At 41.8% G+C, this 18,295-nt stretch overlaps 1 protein-coding gene across 8 annotated transcripts in view; it reads right to left on the bottom strand.

Moving 5' to 3' along the window:
• celf1 (cugbp, Elav-like family member 1) overlaps window positions 1-11,612 on the bottom strand; it is a 39,161-nt gene extending 27,549 nt beyond the window's left edge. For all 8 annotated transcript variants that reach the window (XM_030794342.1, XM_030794345.1, XM_030794347.1 and 5 more), the window contains exons 1-3: window positions 11,484-11,612; window positions 8,567-8,609; window positions 1,824-1,945 (exon numbers count right to left, since the gene is read on the bottom strand). In XM_030794342.1, coding sequence (XP_030650202.1) covers window positions 1,824-1,927 — 104 coding nt within the window. In that variant the 5' untranslated portion in view covers window positions 1,928-1,945; window positions 8,567-8,609; window positions 11,484-11,612. The remainder of the gene's footprint in view (window positions 1-1,823; window positions 1,946-8,566; window positions 8,610-11,483) is intronic.
• Window positions 11,613-18,295: the final 6,683 nt, after the last annotated feature.

The raw sequence follows: 18,295 nt of genomic DNA, 5'->3' as shown, positions 1-18,295 counted from the left end.
AGGGGAAAGTAAGGCAGGAGAGGATGAGACAGAAAACTGTGTCGACACCTCATTGAAGCTAATCGCTAATCAAAAAACTCGTAGCAACAGAACGATCCATGCAAAAAAAAAAAAAAAAAATTAACATACACGGGGGAAAAAAAAAAAAAAAAAAAGAGGGGGGGGGGAGCACACAACGATGAAAACTTTGCACCGCGATGGATACCACACACACACACACACAAAAAAAAGAGCCCTCACTGGTCAACATGCTGCACGTCTGGATCAGGAGAGGGGTGGCCAGGCCACCAAATTCTCTGGCCCCCCGTCGGACAAAAGAAAGTGCTGATGGGCAGGGGGTTTTTTTGTGCGCATTTCTCTTAGCCAAGCAGAACTGGGTGCAGCGTCAGATAAATAGAGTGTCAGATTGATGCTGATAAGGGTGAGTGAAGCCCAGGAATGAATGGGGGCAGGAGAGGGCTGGTAATCCCTGCGCCCTCGCTCACAGGGACACAATCGGGTTCCGGCATGAAGCCCGGGTCACTGCCAGCGGGCCGAGAGGTTGGGCCACGCCGGGTCACGTGACCGAGGCTCCGTTATCTCGCGCTCGGCCCTGGTTAGCTAAAGAAACCCCCCACCTCACCTCATATACACACACACAAAAAACAACCATCACATCCTGAGTAAACAACCTGACAGAGAGAGGATCTAATCACCATTTCTAAATGGACGCGGTAGCACCACGGGGCGACACGTCAGGCGTTTCCGTGCCCAGACCCGAGAGCTGGGACTGTGGTTGGTGAAAGTGTGGTGCCTGTGCTTTCCAAACAAACACAGAAACACATTCTACACCTCTGACCACGATTTCTGATCTCTCTGAGCTCAGCCACTGAAAAAAACAACGGCGAACCGACCTCTAACGCCACACAAACGGACAAACCATTTTCAAACGTATCTAAGATCTAAGAAGACATACAACGTACCCACACAAAATAAACTGGTTAAAACTCTGAGCGTCAGATCGTTATCTGTATACTTGGTTCACATGAAAAGTTCAAACGGCGATCGCCTGTTGATTCTGGTGCTCAGGGTTAAGCAACCAGCTCGGTCACTGGACACTGAGGGTGAAACGGTGTTTGTCCCAGGATGAATCCAGAGCAAAGAGAGATTTAATGGGTTTGTGGTCAAAGCTAAACAAACTGTAACATGCATCACGTCAGGGAGCATTTTAATTTCTTAAAAGTTATCAGCTAATACAAAACAACAGTTATTATCTGAAACATAACCACAAAACATTTTTTGTTTTTCCTTAAATCCCGCTGTGAGGAGATGGGAATGAGATGGTGAGAAGGCCTTGGTTAGGTCTGTGGGAGAATGAGATTAGAGGCAGCATATACTTTAATGTTGAGCATGAAGTGATTTGTCAGGATTCAAAAAGAGAGCAAACTGTAGGTCTACAGAGTGGTTTTTTTTTCAGGCATGTGGCCAACAGGTCAGCATTTCGGCATTTTCATAAACACTGTACACAACTCTACTCATACAAACAGAATCAGGGGGCAGGGAAGAAATAAAAAACCAAACAAACAAAAAAACCCCCAACAACAATGGTTAAGGGTTTTCTCCATCCCCCCTGAAAATTTTTACAAGACAAAAAAAAAGCAATCCTCTAATGGCTGTAGCTAAGCCTGGCCAGGGGCTAAATCTACAGATAAGAGCCAGAGACAGAGACAGAGACACACAGCAGTGCAGAGCGTTATACTGGCTCCTGAGGAAGGGCTAGAGGATGTGGTCCTGTCACCCCTCCTCCATCACTGGGCAGCAGAAAGGGAAGTAGGTGTTCTTACCCCCCCAGGGCTGGGACCTCCACTGCAGTGTGAGGCATGTCACACTGAGCCTGCCCATGCTGGGCTGCGGACAGGTAAAGGGCCTCACTGTCGATGCTATCCATCCAGCGCCTTTGACAATGCTACAGAAACACACCAGACAGCACAAGACACATGAAACTTGGGAGAGACAGGAAAATACACACACATACACACATACATACATATACACAGATTGGACAGAGAATAAGAATTTCTGATTTCAGACACAAAAAGAACACAACATGCATTAAGAAAGGTACAAACATGCAGGCCAATAAAACAAGCAGGGGGTTCTCTGTGCTGCCAGAGAGAGGATACCCGTGATGGCTGTAGTGGTAGGGGGGCAGAAGGGTAGCGGGAAGGGGTCTGGTATTTTTCCCAAAAGTCTGAAGTGGTACTGTTAGCTGACACCCTGAACTATTAAATTATAAAAAGCAAAACAGACAAACAAAGGCAACCACAACTGTTTCCAATAGCTATCGTCGAATCTCGGCCGCGATCAGCACATCCGCCACATTTTTTGAGCGATAATCACAGATTGAGCAAAGCAACTTGATAAACTTGGCTGCAGACCACGAAATACTTGCAAATTGCTTTGGTGTTCAAACTCAACACCACGTAAAACCGCATATCAGAGTTGCTTTAAGCGCCATTTTTTTCACCCTCATGAAACCATTTTCTATTTTAAGACAATGTCAACTAATTAAACTGAAACTAAACGGTTGAGAGTTATCTTAAAGCCGCTTCTGCTGATATTCGCACTGTTTATCTAGATGTGGTTTGTTGATGAGGGGGGAAAAAAAAACATTAGGTCAAATCTAACATCTCTTGTAAATGAAAACATGACTGCTGCACAAATGAGTGCTTCTATGCACCGTCACTGATGTCAAACATTGATAACATGTCAGATGTTATCTGCCCAAGAATTGGCCTGGTTTCGGGTTTTGCACCACGCATTCCAAAGTCAAGGCCCAGATAAGGCTCTCTCATCATCTGATCGAGCAAACTTCAATTTGGGGTTATAAACGACGCCGCTGCTCCCTGTTTTCTTTCTCCTCAAAACGCCTTTGGTTCTATGACAATGAAAGTAACGCAGAGAGCTAAAGCCGCGACACACACTGCAGCCGCCTCATCTCATCTATGGAAATACCTAGAGCATGGAGAGGCACACAGAGGCATAGTGGGTGACATGACAATCCACACGGACGAAAAACAGAGAGAGCTTTCCAAAAACCGTAGGGGGGCAGGGACAATCAGAGCAAAGCTTGCTGGGAGGCCATCCCAAACAACTGTAGACTTCATACTGAAGGGAAAAAAAACAACAACCACCACAACAATAACAACAAAGCAATGGAGGATAGATGCTCTTGGCTTAGTGAAATTTATGGGTCCGTTCTATTAGCCTGACCATACCAAATGGGGATAAGAGGGTAGATACAATACTCTGTATGTTCCAGAAGAATGACTGTGTTTGAAGCCAGAAGCACAACAGTGGTTCTTTTTACAATTCACACAGGTTGTTAGTATATGGAGACAAACCTTACCCACTATTGCCCCTGACTCTATTTTACCGACTACAGGGGAAAACTACGTTTGCCGACTCGACCGTAACCTTTAAACTAGAGGCATATGAGAGGGAGTTCCTTGTTTACTTGTTTTGTTATCGTTGCTGTAACGACTGTGATGTACTGACCACACATCTCATGTTCACATCTGTAAATTTATTATTTGATGTTTCTGTTAAAAAAAAAAAAGCAAAAAAAAGAAAAAAGCACCATTTAACTTAATGATTTTTCCCCTTAAAGCAGTATTTCATTTTCTGACTTTTTCCATTAAAATAAAACAGTGCATTGTTATTTCTGTAATCTGTCTATTTATTACCAAAGCATTTATCAGTAATATAGTTAAGATGGCAAAAATATGAATGTGCTGCCTTGCATGTCGATTTAAGCGGTACACCTAAATTATGTGCTGGCACTCCAAAAATGTTCAGTAAGGAGCACCAGTGCTACTAGTGGAAAAAGTTAGTCTGGAGCCCAGCACTGTCATCTTTCATTCCCTGGTTCTTCTCTTTCCTTTTACCTCTGATAGGCGTAAGCCCGGGAAGTACACTGAAACCCTGTACGAAATGCAACGCACGAAATGTGCCATGAAAATAAAGTTTGATTGATTATGCTTCTGCTACCGCTTCATGTCAGCCCTGCGTGCACATGACCAGTATCAACTGAAAGATATCCTGCACTGCACACGCCCTCGCCAGTGGACGCCTGTGGTTTTAATTCTGACCCCCCCCCCACCCCACCCCCTAAAAAAAAAAAAAAGCCTGAGATTTTCCAACAGCATGACTGTTTGGTTCAAAACATACACATTCATGCAAAAACCAAATGTCACAGAACTGGTCCTATGATGAAACAGCCTCCAGCTGCAAACAGCTCTACAGGCTTCACACTGCGTTTTCAACCGAGATTCACGAGGAGTCATTCAAGATGATTCATCGCCTCTTTTTTTTTTTTTTTTTTTAAATCGGTGAAAGTAACACGGGCGTTTTACACCTGTGTCATACAGACGGCACAATGCCGTAGGTGTGTGAAATTTAACTTGCAAAAACTGAGAGTCATAACTGAGAGTCAATGTACGAGTCATAACCATTTATTTATTTACTTATCCTTTTGCACAGGGAGTGAGTGGACAATGTTCAATCGGTTCTGTGGTAATTCAGTGGATTGTGGCTTTACCCTTTCGTGTTTGTAAGCCTAGCAGTAGTAGCGTGTGAAGTGTTGGGGGGTGGTGGTGGAGGGGTGGAGTCCTCTGGGGGGGACTCCGCCTGCTTGAGACAGCATATGGCAAATGCTCTGAACTCCTCTAAAAATACAAATATGCATCTCCACTGGCACTCTTCCCAAAAAACCCCTGCGCAAATGGCGAAAGGGAAACAGTCGTCCGGGAATCGAATTTACTATCTAGCAGCTGAAATCACAATGGATTCATGCTCGTGTCCAGTTTACTGCCTAAATTACACTTCACTCCCACCCCCCCCCCAATTGCCCTGCCCTACACCCCCCCCCCCCCCCCCCCCCCGAGAGAATCAGGCTATTAATAACAGAGACTCAGGCACATGGACATGCTAACTCTTGACCTCCCCTAAAATGCCATGGGTCAATAGATTACAACCTAGATGAGAAAACTACACTGTTCACTGTCTGATCCAGAGGCTCTAAATCAACACGGCTTCCAAACACAGCACACATGCTCAATCAAGCTAACATCTACAAATGGACTGGCTGAGAAATTAAAGAGAGAGAGAGAGAGAGAGAGAGGGGGGAGGACAGAAAAAGGAAACTAACATGCATGCAGAGACTGAACACTGTCTGAATTTCTAGTGTTCACACGCGACACTCTCTGCAAAGCCAGGTCGCTAAGCGATGGTTTGGTGAGTGAGTCTCAGAAGTGAGAATACCAAGTCTGGATGAGAGCGTGAGCTTTGAAAGGGCATGCATTGGTTGGTAGCTAAACCGACGCATCTCTGTCTTTCTTGGCTTTGGCTTTAATAAAATGTGAAGCAGGCGACACACGGGCTTTGCTCATTAAATTAATGTCAAACATCAGCCTTGCCAAAATCCGGGGGGGGGGGGGGGGGGGGGGGGGGGGGGGGGGGGGGGGGGGTACACAATCGGATTACGTTCTGAGCGGGGGGGGCATCTAGCATGTCCTCTGCACATGCAATTATGGTGTGTGTGACCAATGTAACCTTCCTCTTTACTAAGACATAGGGTTTTCTGAGAGTCAGACCTGTGACTTCACATTATCCTAGATTTACATTTTTTTTGGTTAACTTAAGCTTCATAACTGCGCTTTTCTGCAACTCTTCTTTCTATGTGTTCTTTAAAGCACCCTGTCTGTCTGTCTGTCTGTATGCAATCCTATACTGCCGGCATGGAATGCCACTTTTAGCTACTGGCGTCAATGTATGAAGGTAATTAGGTTTGGCATGGAGGCTTGAAAAACAACTTGGACGTCATGGATGGAAAAGCTTTTGCAGTTTATTAACCTACGAATGCACGGTTTTCCTTTCTGCATACAAACTCATAAATAATCCCAAAGGCTTTCACATAGACTGCCACATGGAGTCAGTCTGACTTTACCACTGACCCAAAAGCCTTTTTTTTTTTTTTTTTTTTTAAAGACCACGGTTTCCATATAGTTCAGCTATGCTCAACCATGGTTCAGCACTACAAATTTTTAGCCTAGTATCAGAGCCTGCACTATCAAATACACACAGAAGACTCCATTCCACACGGCACTCTCCCAGCAAGGCAGGCTGCATACAGCCTTGAGCAACAAGCAATAAACTAAATATAATTAACCCAACATAACACATACAGTAAGCAGAGGAGGTTTTGGCCTTGTCACTCCTCACATTTAGACTGAGACTCAAAGTGGGGTCTTTTTGAGAGGACCAGTCAGTTAAAAGCTATATTGCTTAGAGGAGACACATACAGAAGTCCATTCAGAATGATTCAAGCCGGTGCAGAAGACGGGGGGGTAGCCATAGAGCTGTCTTAAGGAACTGTGTATTTTACAGAAGGCAGCCACTAAAGATACTGTTGGTGCATGCAACTGTTCCAATTCACATCAGATTAACAATTTAACATCATATTCTCGTATGAATATAATCCCTCTGATTTAAGAGGGGATATGAAATATGTAACAAAAAGAACGAGATGCTTGAATTATGCAAATCTGCCATGACTATACAACGGTCTTACCTGCCCTCTGATGTCTCATCTTGAATTTAACACAAAAAAAAAATTCAGAATTCCCTTAAGATACGCAAACACACATACCTGCTGTACTTAGGATACGCAAACACACATACCTGCTGTACTTAGGGCAGGCAAATACGCATCTGGTGATCCAGTTATCACTAAGAACATGCAAACTGTTTTCTGTTTAGCAGAGCTAAATGTCTATTGTGGTCATTACCTTCAAAGCACAGACAATTTCCTGCAAGGATGGTAACACAGACTGTAATCATGTTTTGATGTCAGAAATATAAAAGAGGGATTTTTTTTTTTTTTATTATGTTATTCTGAGCCAAATGAAAAGGGTGCTTTGGTGACAATGTAGCATTCGGGGGTTTAGCCAACATATGGATTTTTGATGCAAATGATGAACAGCCATTGCCGAGCTCATTTGACTAGTGAATGAAAATTAAGAACATGAAACTGTGTCATTAAAACCGTCAATGCTTTTACAGCGTAAAAAACTGATCTGCTCCCAAAAAATAAATAAATAATAATAAAAAAAAAAAAATCAGGAATAGCGGATACTGGAGATGTTGCCATGCAGGAATAAAATCCACCCACATAGAACAGGACAAGTATAGAAGCATTTACGTGTCTAGGAAGAGGAGGTTGCATGTATGTGTGGGAGCATTAAAACGTAACCAAGGAAACAGCTTGGCGTTTTAATTCTAAGAGACTAGGTTTCCTGAATAGGAACTTGTTCAACCAATGCAGTATTCATGCGACATTGCTCTAGAAGATAGACACACACACACACGCATAGACAAAACATACATTCTCTCAAAATCTTTGTGGTCCACACAAACATGCCAGATGCAAAACTGAGCCTGGATATTCAAATGAGAGCCCAGGAATGGAGAAAGGTTAGTGACATCAAAACCCAATTTATCACATGTACATTTATCAGTGGCGTTCACGGTAATGTAAACTTAAGTGAACACGCTGGTAACGCAGACAGACCTATCACTCCACTGGCTTCACTCTCCTCCATCTCTGCAATTCTTTCACAGTCTAGCTATATACTCATTACTGTGATTCATCAGTGGATTCCAACAACTCACAATTGCAGAAATGTAGGTAGTTGCTGAAATGTAGGCAAAAGGGAAAAACTTGACTGAACACAATGTCCATGAAAAACAGATAAGTCTCACTTGCCTATCCTTAAAACGTCTACTTAAAAAAAAACAAAAAACAAAACAAAACATAAACATGTCCAGCTTGCTCTGCTAGTTCTGATTAGACTACCTATGTACAATGCATGAAACTTATCTCTGGCTGTCATGAGCTCTGAACCACAAAACGAAACTCTGACACGACACTAACTACTCATCACCTCAGAGACTCACTCATTTTTTTTTTTTTTGCATAAACACTCCACGTAAACTTTATTTTCATTATGATTATTATTTTTCTATGCCTGCTAACTGTATTTGTAAAAGAGCCCAGTACAAATTCTACCAATATGACACAAATCCCCACATGACATCCTCAAGACTTGGGGAAGATTTTTATTAATCTCAGTGCTACTGAAAAGCAATACTGGCTATACTGGATATTAGCTCAGCTGGTTCGCACAGTTTTCATATATTGCACCAAAAAAAACCCCTCAGTGCTGATTAAATCTAGGGTTGGTGAGGAAAAACGCTACATCGCATAAACACTTGCCCTGCATTTCTGCAGTCTTACTGTGAGCTGGCTAAAACATCTGATTTATCCAAAGACAAGACTTGGGAATCCAATCTTAAACCAAATAAAGCCACTCCCACTCCGTAAGGCAAACCTAACTGAATTTGTTGTTGAACAACCCACTCGAAAAGGTTGTGACGAGACACCAAAAACTTGATTACATTGAGAAGTGTTTTTGGAACAATATAAAGAATATTCATGTTATACAAAAGAAGAGGTTTGACATCTTACCCTTTGGTTGGCCTTTCTTGTCTGAAACTTTGCTGACTTTTCCCTGTTCAAAAGAAACACAGGTACAGTTAGGTGTCACCTGACATGTGTAGTGTTGACATATGACATCAGCACAGCAACATCTCTCTGTTCCTTTTCCTTTTAGGGTTGCATGCCAACTATTACAGGAGTCACTTCATTTCCACAGCAGCACAAATAACAAATCCTGAATAGCAAGACCTGGGCTATCAGAGTAGCCTCTTTTAAAGACATCCAGGACAAATCTGAATAATCAAACATGAATGTTAATCCTGGTGCCTTTATCAAACTCAGCTGCTCAATGCGGCTGCTCGCAATTTAAATAACAGCTAAGAGAGACAAAAAAATAGTTTGAATTTAAATGATTATAGTATAACGGCATAAAAGACAGAAGAGCTTGCATTTCAGTTGGGCTGTCTGGAGACTGCATTTACAACTCAACAGGTGTCCAGCCAATAGGCCTCTATACAACGTAAAAATGGACCCCCACCCCCCCCTTGAACAGGAGCCATCCTCTCAATTTTGGGTGAACAAATGCTGCATGGGGCCCCCTCACACAACCTAATATCTCCTTCAAACCTAAAGTTCACACAAATGTATCACTCCCACGGGGGGGGGGGGGGAGCAGGTTCTCCGCTGGGCCTGAAACGCCATGCTCGGGTGTAAAAGTAACGAGCGGGTCCAGAACTGGCGATCACAGCTTGAGAGCGTGGGCTGGCGGAGCCTGAACCGGGCTGTAAGCTTCCTAATGGTGATAAATGGACTGTGAGTGTGCTGGTACATCACTTGCCATTGATGTAATTGAAGTGATGAGCTATTCTACAAGCTGGGGATGGTTATCTGGACATCTGGGGTCTTCTTTATGCTCTAAAAAAACTGGATCCAATGGCTTATTAGGTGTAAAGAACCTTTAGATTATGTACAAGAATAAGCCCATGGGACGGAACGCTGGATTACCTCAGTCGGTCAAAAAAAAAAAAAAATCACATGATTCACCTGAGTATTTTAAGCTGCAAAATGAGTAATCTGCCATATTTTTAATATGCACTACCTTTTTTTCCCCCCCAGAAGAAGCTTCTTTTACATAGTCTTGGCATGAACTAATTTGAGTTTTATGATTTGCTTTCAAGTCACATGAGGTCTTAATGATGGCTGAAATATAACCAAGTATTCTTACTGGGCTAATTATCACATCTGCATAAATATCATGATCAGACAGTGTTAAAAAAAACAAAAAAACAAAAAAAACATCTGAAATCTAACTCGGTTAAGCATTTCAGTTGGTGAAGCAGAACAGCTGCCTTCCAGATTTAGAATGAGTCAAAAGCCCACAGTTCATTCATCACACACACAGACACAGCAAAACCATTAAGAACTAAGAGGGGCACTTATCCTCAAATGTTCTCTGTTAATCCGAGTCCTAACTTTCTGCTACATAAGAACGCTAAGTACAGTTGCAAGCAGGACTGGAAATACCAGCTGACTCTGCTTATATCACAATACATTACTAAATACTAAAACAACACAATAACTCTATAATCCCTGTTCTGTTGACCAGAGATACTCGCGCAGGACAGGGTCCGTTTCCATTCAGTCTCGAGTGTTTAACAGCGCACCCTCCATTTGGCCATGGCAGATATGCGTAGATGTATTACATTATTAGCGTTACCAATATGTACGTGGATGAACAACAGCATAATTGGGCATGTCTATGTAGTGCAGTTGCATAACAACTATGGAAAATAATCACTCAGACGAGGCGCCTGGTAAACCCGCGTTCCAACGAGCCAACAACTGACACTGCTGAAGTTTCTTATCAATTTTCAGCTTTCCGGTCTGACTTCAGCTATCGAATACGTTTCAAGAGCGTCTTTATGGGGGTATGCACGAGGCCTGCACGTTTAAGCAATCTGGCCTGACAAGTGAAATGTGCTCAAACGGTGCGAGATTAAAGAAATGTCACTCCACAAGAGGGACAGATAAGAAATGTACCCAAATTAGTATTTAGTAATACAAAACTATTAAACAATTCCACAAAACTAGTACGCGCTCGCAGGGGGAGGAAAGTAGACTGTGTAAAACCCAGAACACTACGAGTTAACTTTGCTAACGAGGTTGCTAGCACCAAGTTCATCTTATGATGGCGGTGGAGGGGAGCAGCTGAAGTCTTGGGGGGAAAAAACGATTAAAGCACCATCAACCTGTCCCGTCTTGAAATCAAATGATTACAATAACTCACAACTATAGTGCGAGTAAGCGTAAACCAGGTGAAAATCGGTCTGTAACAAACTGACTGACATTCTGGCCTTGAGTTAGCACACAACATTAGCGGTTATACAAACCAGTCAGCTGATACTTGCAACTTTTTTACTTTATTGTGCTAACGTTGTTTGGCTTGATTTTAGCTAGAAATTCACAACGAGCTAAATGCCCCTCCTTTTTAGGAAAGTGTGTGGTATGTGATAGCAAGTGTAACGTTAACGTTACAGAGCCAAAATTAATTAGCTCACCACATATACATCAGCTAGGCTAAGTAAGCGCCATATGGGTTTTTCAGATAATCGATGCATATTTAGTTTGGCTAGCTTGTAAGTTGGCGAAAGAAAGCCAACTCATACGGCCGATAAAGTTAATACAAATAGATCTAAATCCTCGCAGACGCAGAGGTCTTAACGTCGCTCTGTGTTAGCTATATAATGACGCATGTAACTTCTATTTGGTAGCAATGCTAACGTTAGCTTGGCTATGTCCATCCGTAAACAAGCCATTTGCGATAACGTTAGCCAGCCAGCTAGCCAGCCAGCTAGCTTAGCTAGTTAGACTAGCCATTTAATTAGCTAGCCACCTAACGCTATCTAAAATGCAACCTTATAGCAAAGAATATTGTTGGTCATCTTACCCTTGAAAAATCTTCTTGAAAATGACTGGAAAAAATTAGAGAAGTGCGCGGGCAAACGGACACTGTAATGTTTGTGGGGTATTTATCAACTAATTATTTAACTGAAAACGGCTCCCTACGACAACCCACTTTCTTGCCAGCAAAGGAACGGTGCAAAATGGCTGGTTTTCCTGCATTTACCATGAAATTCTGTAAAAGGGGAGTGGGGGTGGAGTCATCGAATAAAAATACTTATATAATCGAGACTCGTGTATGTCGAATTGTTAACCTTTAAATTTATTAAGATTTTTTTTCATTTGGCGTCCCGTTCATTCGGTAAGAACACATACATTTTAACGGACAACAGAAGGACAGCTAATAGAACCCCCTCTTATGCAATGGTTACTTCGGCAGCATTTTTCTCACGTGTGGTCATAAATTAGGAAGAGCAGACCAAATTAGTTTAAAATTTCCCCCAGGTTAATTTAGACAGCAAGAAAAAAGCTGACAGTATGCACATATGAAATCGCGAAAGTTTCAGCTCAGGAATCCAAGTTTTTAGGCACAATGGAGGACAAATGACACAGTTTGTAGATATTAGAATAATTCTGAATGCATACATCTACCTAAAGGCAGTTTTGAGAAAAAGACAGGTGAGACCGACTATATATATATATATATATATATATATATATATATATATATATATGTATACTGTGTTTATCTGCGCAGGTTGTCTTTAAATTATTTTCCGAGGCAGCAAATTGCGAACTGAAGCAGATTCTCCAGCGCAAGTAGAGTGACGGGATTCCAGTGGAAAGGGATTCTTGTCCTCTGCTTCAGCAGCAACGTAGCACTGTTAAAATCAGATTTTTGGCCGACTTGTAGTCTCTAAACGCTATGTGACATGACACTAGCAGATAAATCCTTGTATTAATGGTCAAGTTGTAACGTACTGCTTCGGCCCATACACAGAATTTATAAATTTCAGAATTATCAATTCCAACACAGCAGGTGGCGGTATGCTACAGTGAAGCCGAGATAGCAGAAATCGAGAAAGAACTGGTGTCGTTTCGGATAGCATATAGCTACCCACCTCATAAGAAACTATGAAAACTAGAATGGAAACACGTGACACTGTTCATTCGCTTTTTTGCCAGACTGTGCCACAGCTGACAAATGGCTACTATGGCCCGCTAATGCATTTTACTCGCTGACCCCCCTTCAGTCTTTCATGATGTTCTCCGAAAGACATACCTGATAGATATAACCAGGGCTCTTGTCATTTATTACCCATGGCGATCATTGAGACAGTGTAGCTTCAAACTTAAACGCAGTCAACAGGGTATCTGAAAAAAGAAGCATAAAAGTGGTCATCACACTATTCTTGAGGTAATCAAACTGAAAACACTCGTCTGTGATTGGTCGAACCCTTTCGCCGTTTATTGAGCTTACAAAATACCACGTGACCGCATCACTTGAGAACCTTTGAACTGATTCCTATAGTCGGGTTCATAACAGACAGGTTCGTGAAAGAAGCTGTCCAGTTTTATGTTTTTGTAGTCGTTAGCTAAACCCATACAAATTATGCTTTATAACACGACTTTGTAGCTTCCATGTGCATTTGATGACACTGCCAGAGCATATTGGTTCTTCAAAGATTTTTTAGTCCAAGGACCAATGTCGCATGCTATAAATAAAAAATCTGGTCATTGACTCTGTATTTGGACAACGAATCAATGAGTGTGAGGTAATCAGAAATGTTTTACCGTCTAGGTGCTCTCTCTGTGTGTGTGTGTGTGTGTGTGTGTGTGTGTGTATGGGTATTTAAAAGAGTAAAAAAAAAAAGAGGCTGACAAACAATTAAACTGGGTTGTATATGTGATGAAAAACAAGGTTGGCCAGCAAAGCAGAGAGTGACGCATTTACAATATAGCAACGGAATAACAGGTTACTTACTACTCTGGGTGAATACATACAGTTGACATTACTTCAGTGGAACAAATGCTACCTGAAAATGATAAATAAATGGATATGTAGGCTAGTATTAAAATGAACTAGACCTAATATCTGATTATGAAAAGTTGAACTTATGAAGTAAATTAAAATGGCATCTAAGACTATGAGAATAGAGGTGTGGCACAAAAACTTTATTACCTGTTGAGCAAACAGTGTAGCACAGCAGGGGGGGGTATTCGAGAAAGCGGGTGTAGTGAAAACTCTGATTAGTGAAAACTGGTGACTCGCCCAGCTAAGTTAACTCAGAGCAAATAGTGAACATCCTGATGGAAGAGCCATATGGCTTTGTTTTGCTAGGAGAGTGAAGCCATAAGGCTCTTCTGTTAGGAAGTCTACTACTTACTCTGAATTAACTAATTAGTTTTCTCCGAACCCTCACCAGGAAGAAAAATGGTCTAACTTTAAACACTCACTCTCATCTCACTCATTATCTAAGCCGCTTATCCTGATTAGGGTCGCGGGAAACACCCTGGACAGGTCTCCAGTGCATCGCAGGGCAGACACACAGACAAACACTCACACACATTCATACCTAGGGGCAATTTGGTGTCTCCAATTCACCTAACCTGCATGTCTTTGGACTGTGGGAGGAAACCAGAGCTCCCGGAGGAAACCCACGCAGACACGGGGAGAACATGCAAACTCCACACAGAAAGGACCCTGGCCGCCCGGCTGTAACTTTACACAAGGTTCTGGAAATTAAACAAAAAGTGTAATTCTGGAGAGACCACTAGATGGTGCCATGGTTACTGTGCTAATCCCCATATGCATCTTCACTTACACCCTGCAACTACTGATAGCTGGAGACATCAAGTAAGAGACAATGGTACCCGCATGGTCAAGGAAAAGGTCTCTGCAGTCAACTCCAAAGCAAAGTTTATTAAACTCAACACCCATCTCACCCCTTTATTCTTCCTCAAAATGACAGTAATCAACAGAGGCACAACTGAAGAGTCATGATCAAAGCATCTGTCATTTGTCACTTTGTTTGTGTAATTAACTGTGCCAGAGGGAACTAGGCATGGATAATGAGGTGGTTTTCTACAGTGGGGTGTCAAAAAAATTCTCCCTCTGATCCTTCAAAATAAAGCATTACATTTTTAAAGCTGATTCATCTTGCATGTTGTGCTTAGCGTGTGAATATCAGTAGCATGACCAGTGACAGGTGGTTTACTTTGGGCATTTACTGATCATGTACCTGTTTTGAAAAAAAACAAACCCAACAACAAACGTAGCATGCTTAAATATTTCAGGTGTTCACACAGAAAAATGTGTGTGTGTGTGTGTGTGATGAACACAGATAATCCCAGATAATCAGATAATCATTTCTGAGAATGATACTCTATGAGACAAAAAAAAACGTTACTCGTGAAACCTGAGTAAACGTGGTACGTTAACTTGAGAAAAACAAATGTTTAAAAGGGATGGTTACAAACGCTATCATCTTTGTAAGCTTCACTGTCACAATTCAAGAATACAGGCCATCTAGTGACCTCTAATGATATAATGTTGCGTTAACCTTCAAAGTGCAAGTTAAGTTTTATAAATGTAGTGCAATGCATTCAATTTTCAACAGACAGATAGAAAAAAAAAAAACCTATTTTATTCAGACGGGGTTGATATTTTTAACCCACCTCCTCCTTCCCTTGTCATCTCTCTGTTCTATGAATTCAACCATCATCCAAGTCTGACACTAAGCTGTTCTCTGATTGTCTCTGCAGGCTGTCGTTCTGTCAAATCTCAGAAGAGAGACATCCTACTGTGTGTGTGTGTGTGTGAGTGTGTGTGTATGGGTGGGTGGGGTGTGTGAGTGTCTCTGTGTACTGGCTGTCGTTCGTGACTAGAGTAATAAAGAATTCTAGTAAAAAGGCTTAAACGATGTATGTCTCAGTGTAAGGATATAAGCTTGGAAATCATTTTTACCATCATTTTGGTTGTGTCTGGCACAAAACAGGTGAACCTATAGAAAATAGCACCTGAGGCCTCTATCAGTGCATGGGCTTCTTGACAGCGTACTCTTATAGTGTTTAAAACAGTCATTTGTGATTCTTTATAGCTTCACAAGTCAATTCTTTATGTGGTGAAAGAAGAAAAAACCTAAAACAATTATTAAAAGAATGAATAAATTAAAAGAAAAATCAATAATACAAGAAAATGTATCATCTGTGTAGCACTACATAAACATTAATATGTGAATGTGAACGGCAAACACCCAACATTTCTAACAGGCTTATGTGTGATCACTGTGTGATTTTTTCATGGGCCACAACTGAGTGATGAAGAAGTTGTGTACATTGTGGACTGTCACACTCCGTTGCAGTACATTCACGACACATTTTACCACATTTTTTCAACGTGCCTTTACTGTTATAAAGAACTTGAATTATGACCTTGGAAAATGTATTGTTCTAATGACTACTTGGGGTTTTAATGATTATTCGTTTATTTGTTGCTGTTGGTGTGGTTTTTTTTTTTCGTTTTACCGTATCGTTTTTCTTTTCATTTTTTTTTTTATCACAGGTGCCAAGTTGTCGCAACCAATAAGTAAAGAAAATGCCCTTGGTCAAGGTCAGGGGCAGTGCAGAGACGTGAGCAGTCCTCCGGGATGAAGCCATCGTTCACGGGTACCTTGTTTGACATTCAGCCCAGAAATTTCGTGTGCCTTAGTGTGGTGCCCTAAGCCACTGAACCACAGCCGCCTCTGTAGAATCTCTTAAAGAGAACAGCCATAATTTGGAGACTGAAGGTGGGAAAGATTCAGGCTCTGTTTCTGAAAAAACAAAGAATAGGCCAAAAGGTCAGATATTGTTCTTCTTTTTCCTCAGAGAGAGTTTTTTGTGACTCTTTCTGTGGTTGGTGGTTTGTTTGATTTGAGTTTTAATCCCTCCACCAATCATGGCAAAGATTATCGCAAAGATCATCGCCTCCAAAACTTGCAAAGTCAGCAAATCCACACACTGTACAGGTCTCTCTGTGGCCGTTGTGTTAACTGTAATAATTTACCGAACAAATATCGTGGTGTTATGTTTATTAATATCAAACCTCTTTTTTGTCAGCTGATATCAGCAGATAGTGGGCCTTTTCTTTCACATCAAAGTGGGACTGACCTTGGGTGAGTGTTTTCACAGCGTGGTTTTGCATGAACATATTTAATACATGTCGTCCGTGCACACACACACACACATATGTGTACATATACATATATATATATATATATATATATATATATATATATATATATATAAATACACAGATTTTATGTAACTATTGGATTCTGTAATTGGAAAAGATACACAGTGTATCTTGTACACGAACACACTATGAACAAAATCTCTGTGTACCTCATGGGATTAATAATTAGGAAAGCCTTGTAGAGATCAGGAGAGAAGGAACTGAAAAACAATAACGCAAACTTCTTTTTGGTGAGGAACAAGATGCTCCAAATGGCACTTATGAAATATCTTATAATTCCCTTTTGCAGTTTGTACTGGCACAGTGCTGAGAAAATGCATTTGCTCCATTCCAGATTTTCTCTAGTTTTGCATCTTTTTGACACTGACCTCGATTAGATTTTTTTATGAGTTACAGTAGAGTACTAAAGGAGCCCAAGAGAGACAAAAATTAGACCAGTCATGTTCTTCTTTCATTGCTTTGGTGTGTGCAAGGTTATCAAATGTGCAATCCCCCCCCCACCCCCCCTCCAAATGCTTGCTGTGGCTGTTGTTCAGGATCTAACTTTGCTGTGGAGCAGTTTTGGGCCACTCCTCCATGATAAACAGCTTTAGGTTGGCAACATTTGTGGGATTTCATGCATGTGTGGCTGTTCAGCTCCCTCCCCCCCCCCTCCAATTCTGATGTTGATCTCCTTTTATGTTTAGAATCATTCTCATGACCTAGCTGATCCTCAGTTTCAGCTCACAGAGAAATGGCCTGACACTTTCCCTTAGAGCATTCTGATATGGAGCAGAACACACGTTTTTTGGGGGGTTTTTTTTTCAGTGATGGCAAGTCGCCCAGGTCCTGAGGCAGCAAAACATCCCCACACCATCCCACTCCCACCACAACGCTAGACTGCTGGCAGGAGCTCCTTACCGTGGAATGCCAAGTTCCGTTTGTTTGACAGACGTGATGAGGCCCATGTCACCCAAAAAGTTCAGCTTTTTTTGATTCATCAGTCCGCAGAACAGTCATCCAGGAGTCTTGAGGGTCGTCCAGGTGCTGTTTGGCACACTGAATAAGAGCTTTCGTATTGTTTTTACTGAGCTGTGGTTTCTGCCCCGTGACCTCTCCCCTGTATTTCATTTCTGCACAGTATCTCTTATTGTGGAGCTACGAATACTGTGACTGTGGTACATGGGCTCCCTGGATGCTGTTTAAGGTTCTTTTTTTACATCACTGATGATTTTACACCTTACCCACAAAGAGACTGACAGGATAGCCACTGCTATGTAGACTGACCACTGTCCTAAACTTTCTCCATTTGGTGAGTATGGCTCTGATTGTGATTCAGTTGGGGTTCAGAGGCTTAGATGTGACTGCGTGACCCATTACAGACCGATGGACTCAGTTCTGGAACACAGCAACGTAAAAAAAAAAAAAACCCCACAGAGCCATATTCCCTAGCCAACAGTCAAGGCAGATTCATTAACGATTAGAACCACAGATGAGACACAGGGTCTGTAACCGGTTATGTTTGAAGTGGCACGTGCAGTAATCAGTAAGACTCTATTACTGTGTTAACTGAGCAAATGTTTCATTGAGTGAATAAATAGGTCTGTATGTTGTTGACTGCTTCACTCCCATGCTGTATCAAG

Source organism: Chanos chanos, chromosome 2 (assembly GCF_902362185.1).
Source record: "Chanos chanos chromosome 2, fChaCha1.1, whole genome shotgun sequence".
Classification (NCBI taxonomy): Eukaryota; Metazoa; Chordata; class Actinopteri; order Gonorynchiformes; family Chanidae; genus Chanos; species Chanos chanos.
The sequence above is the reverse complement of the archived record's forward strand: the minus strand, read 5'-3'. Positions and strand labels throughout refer to the sequence as shown.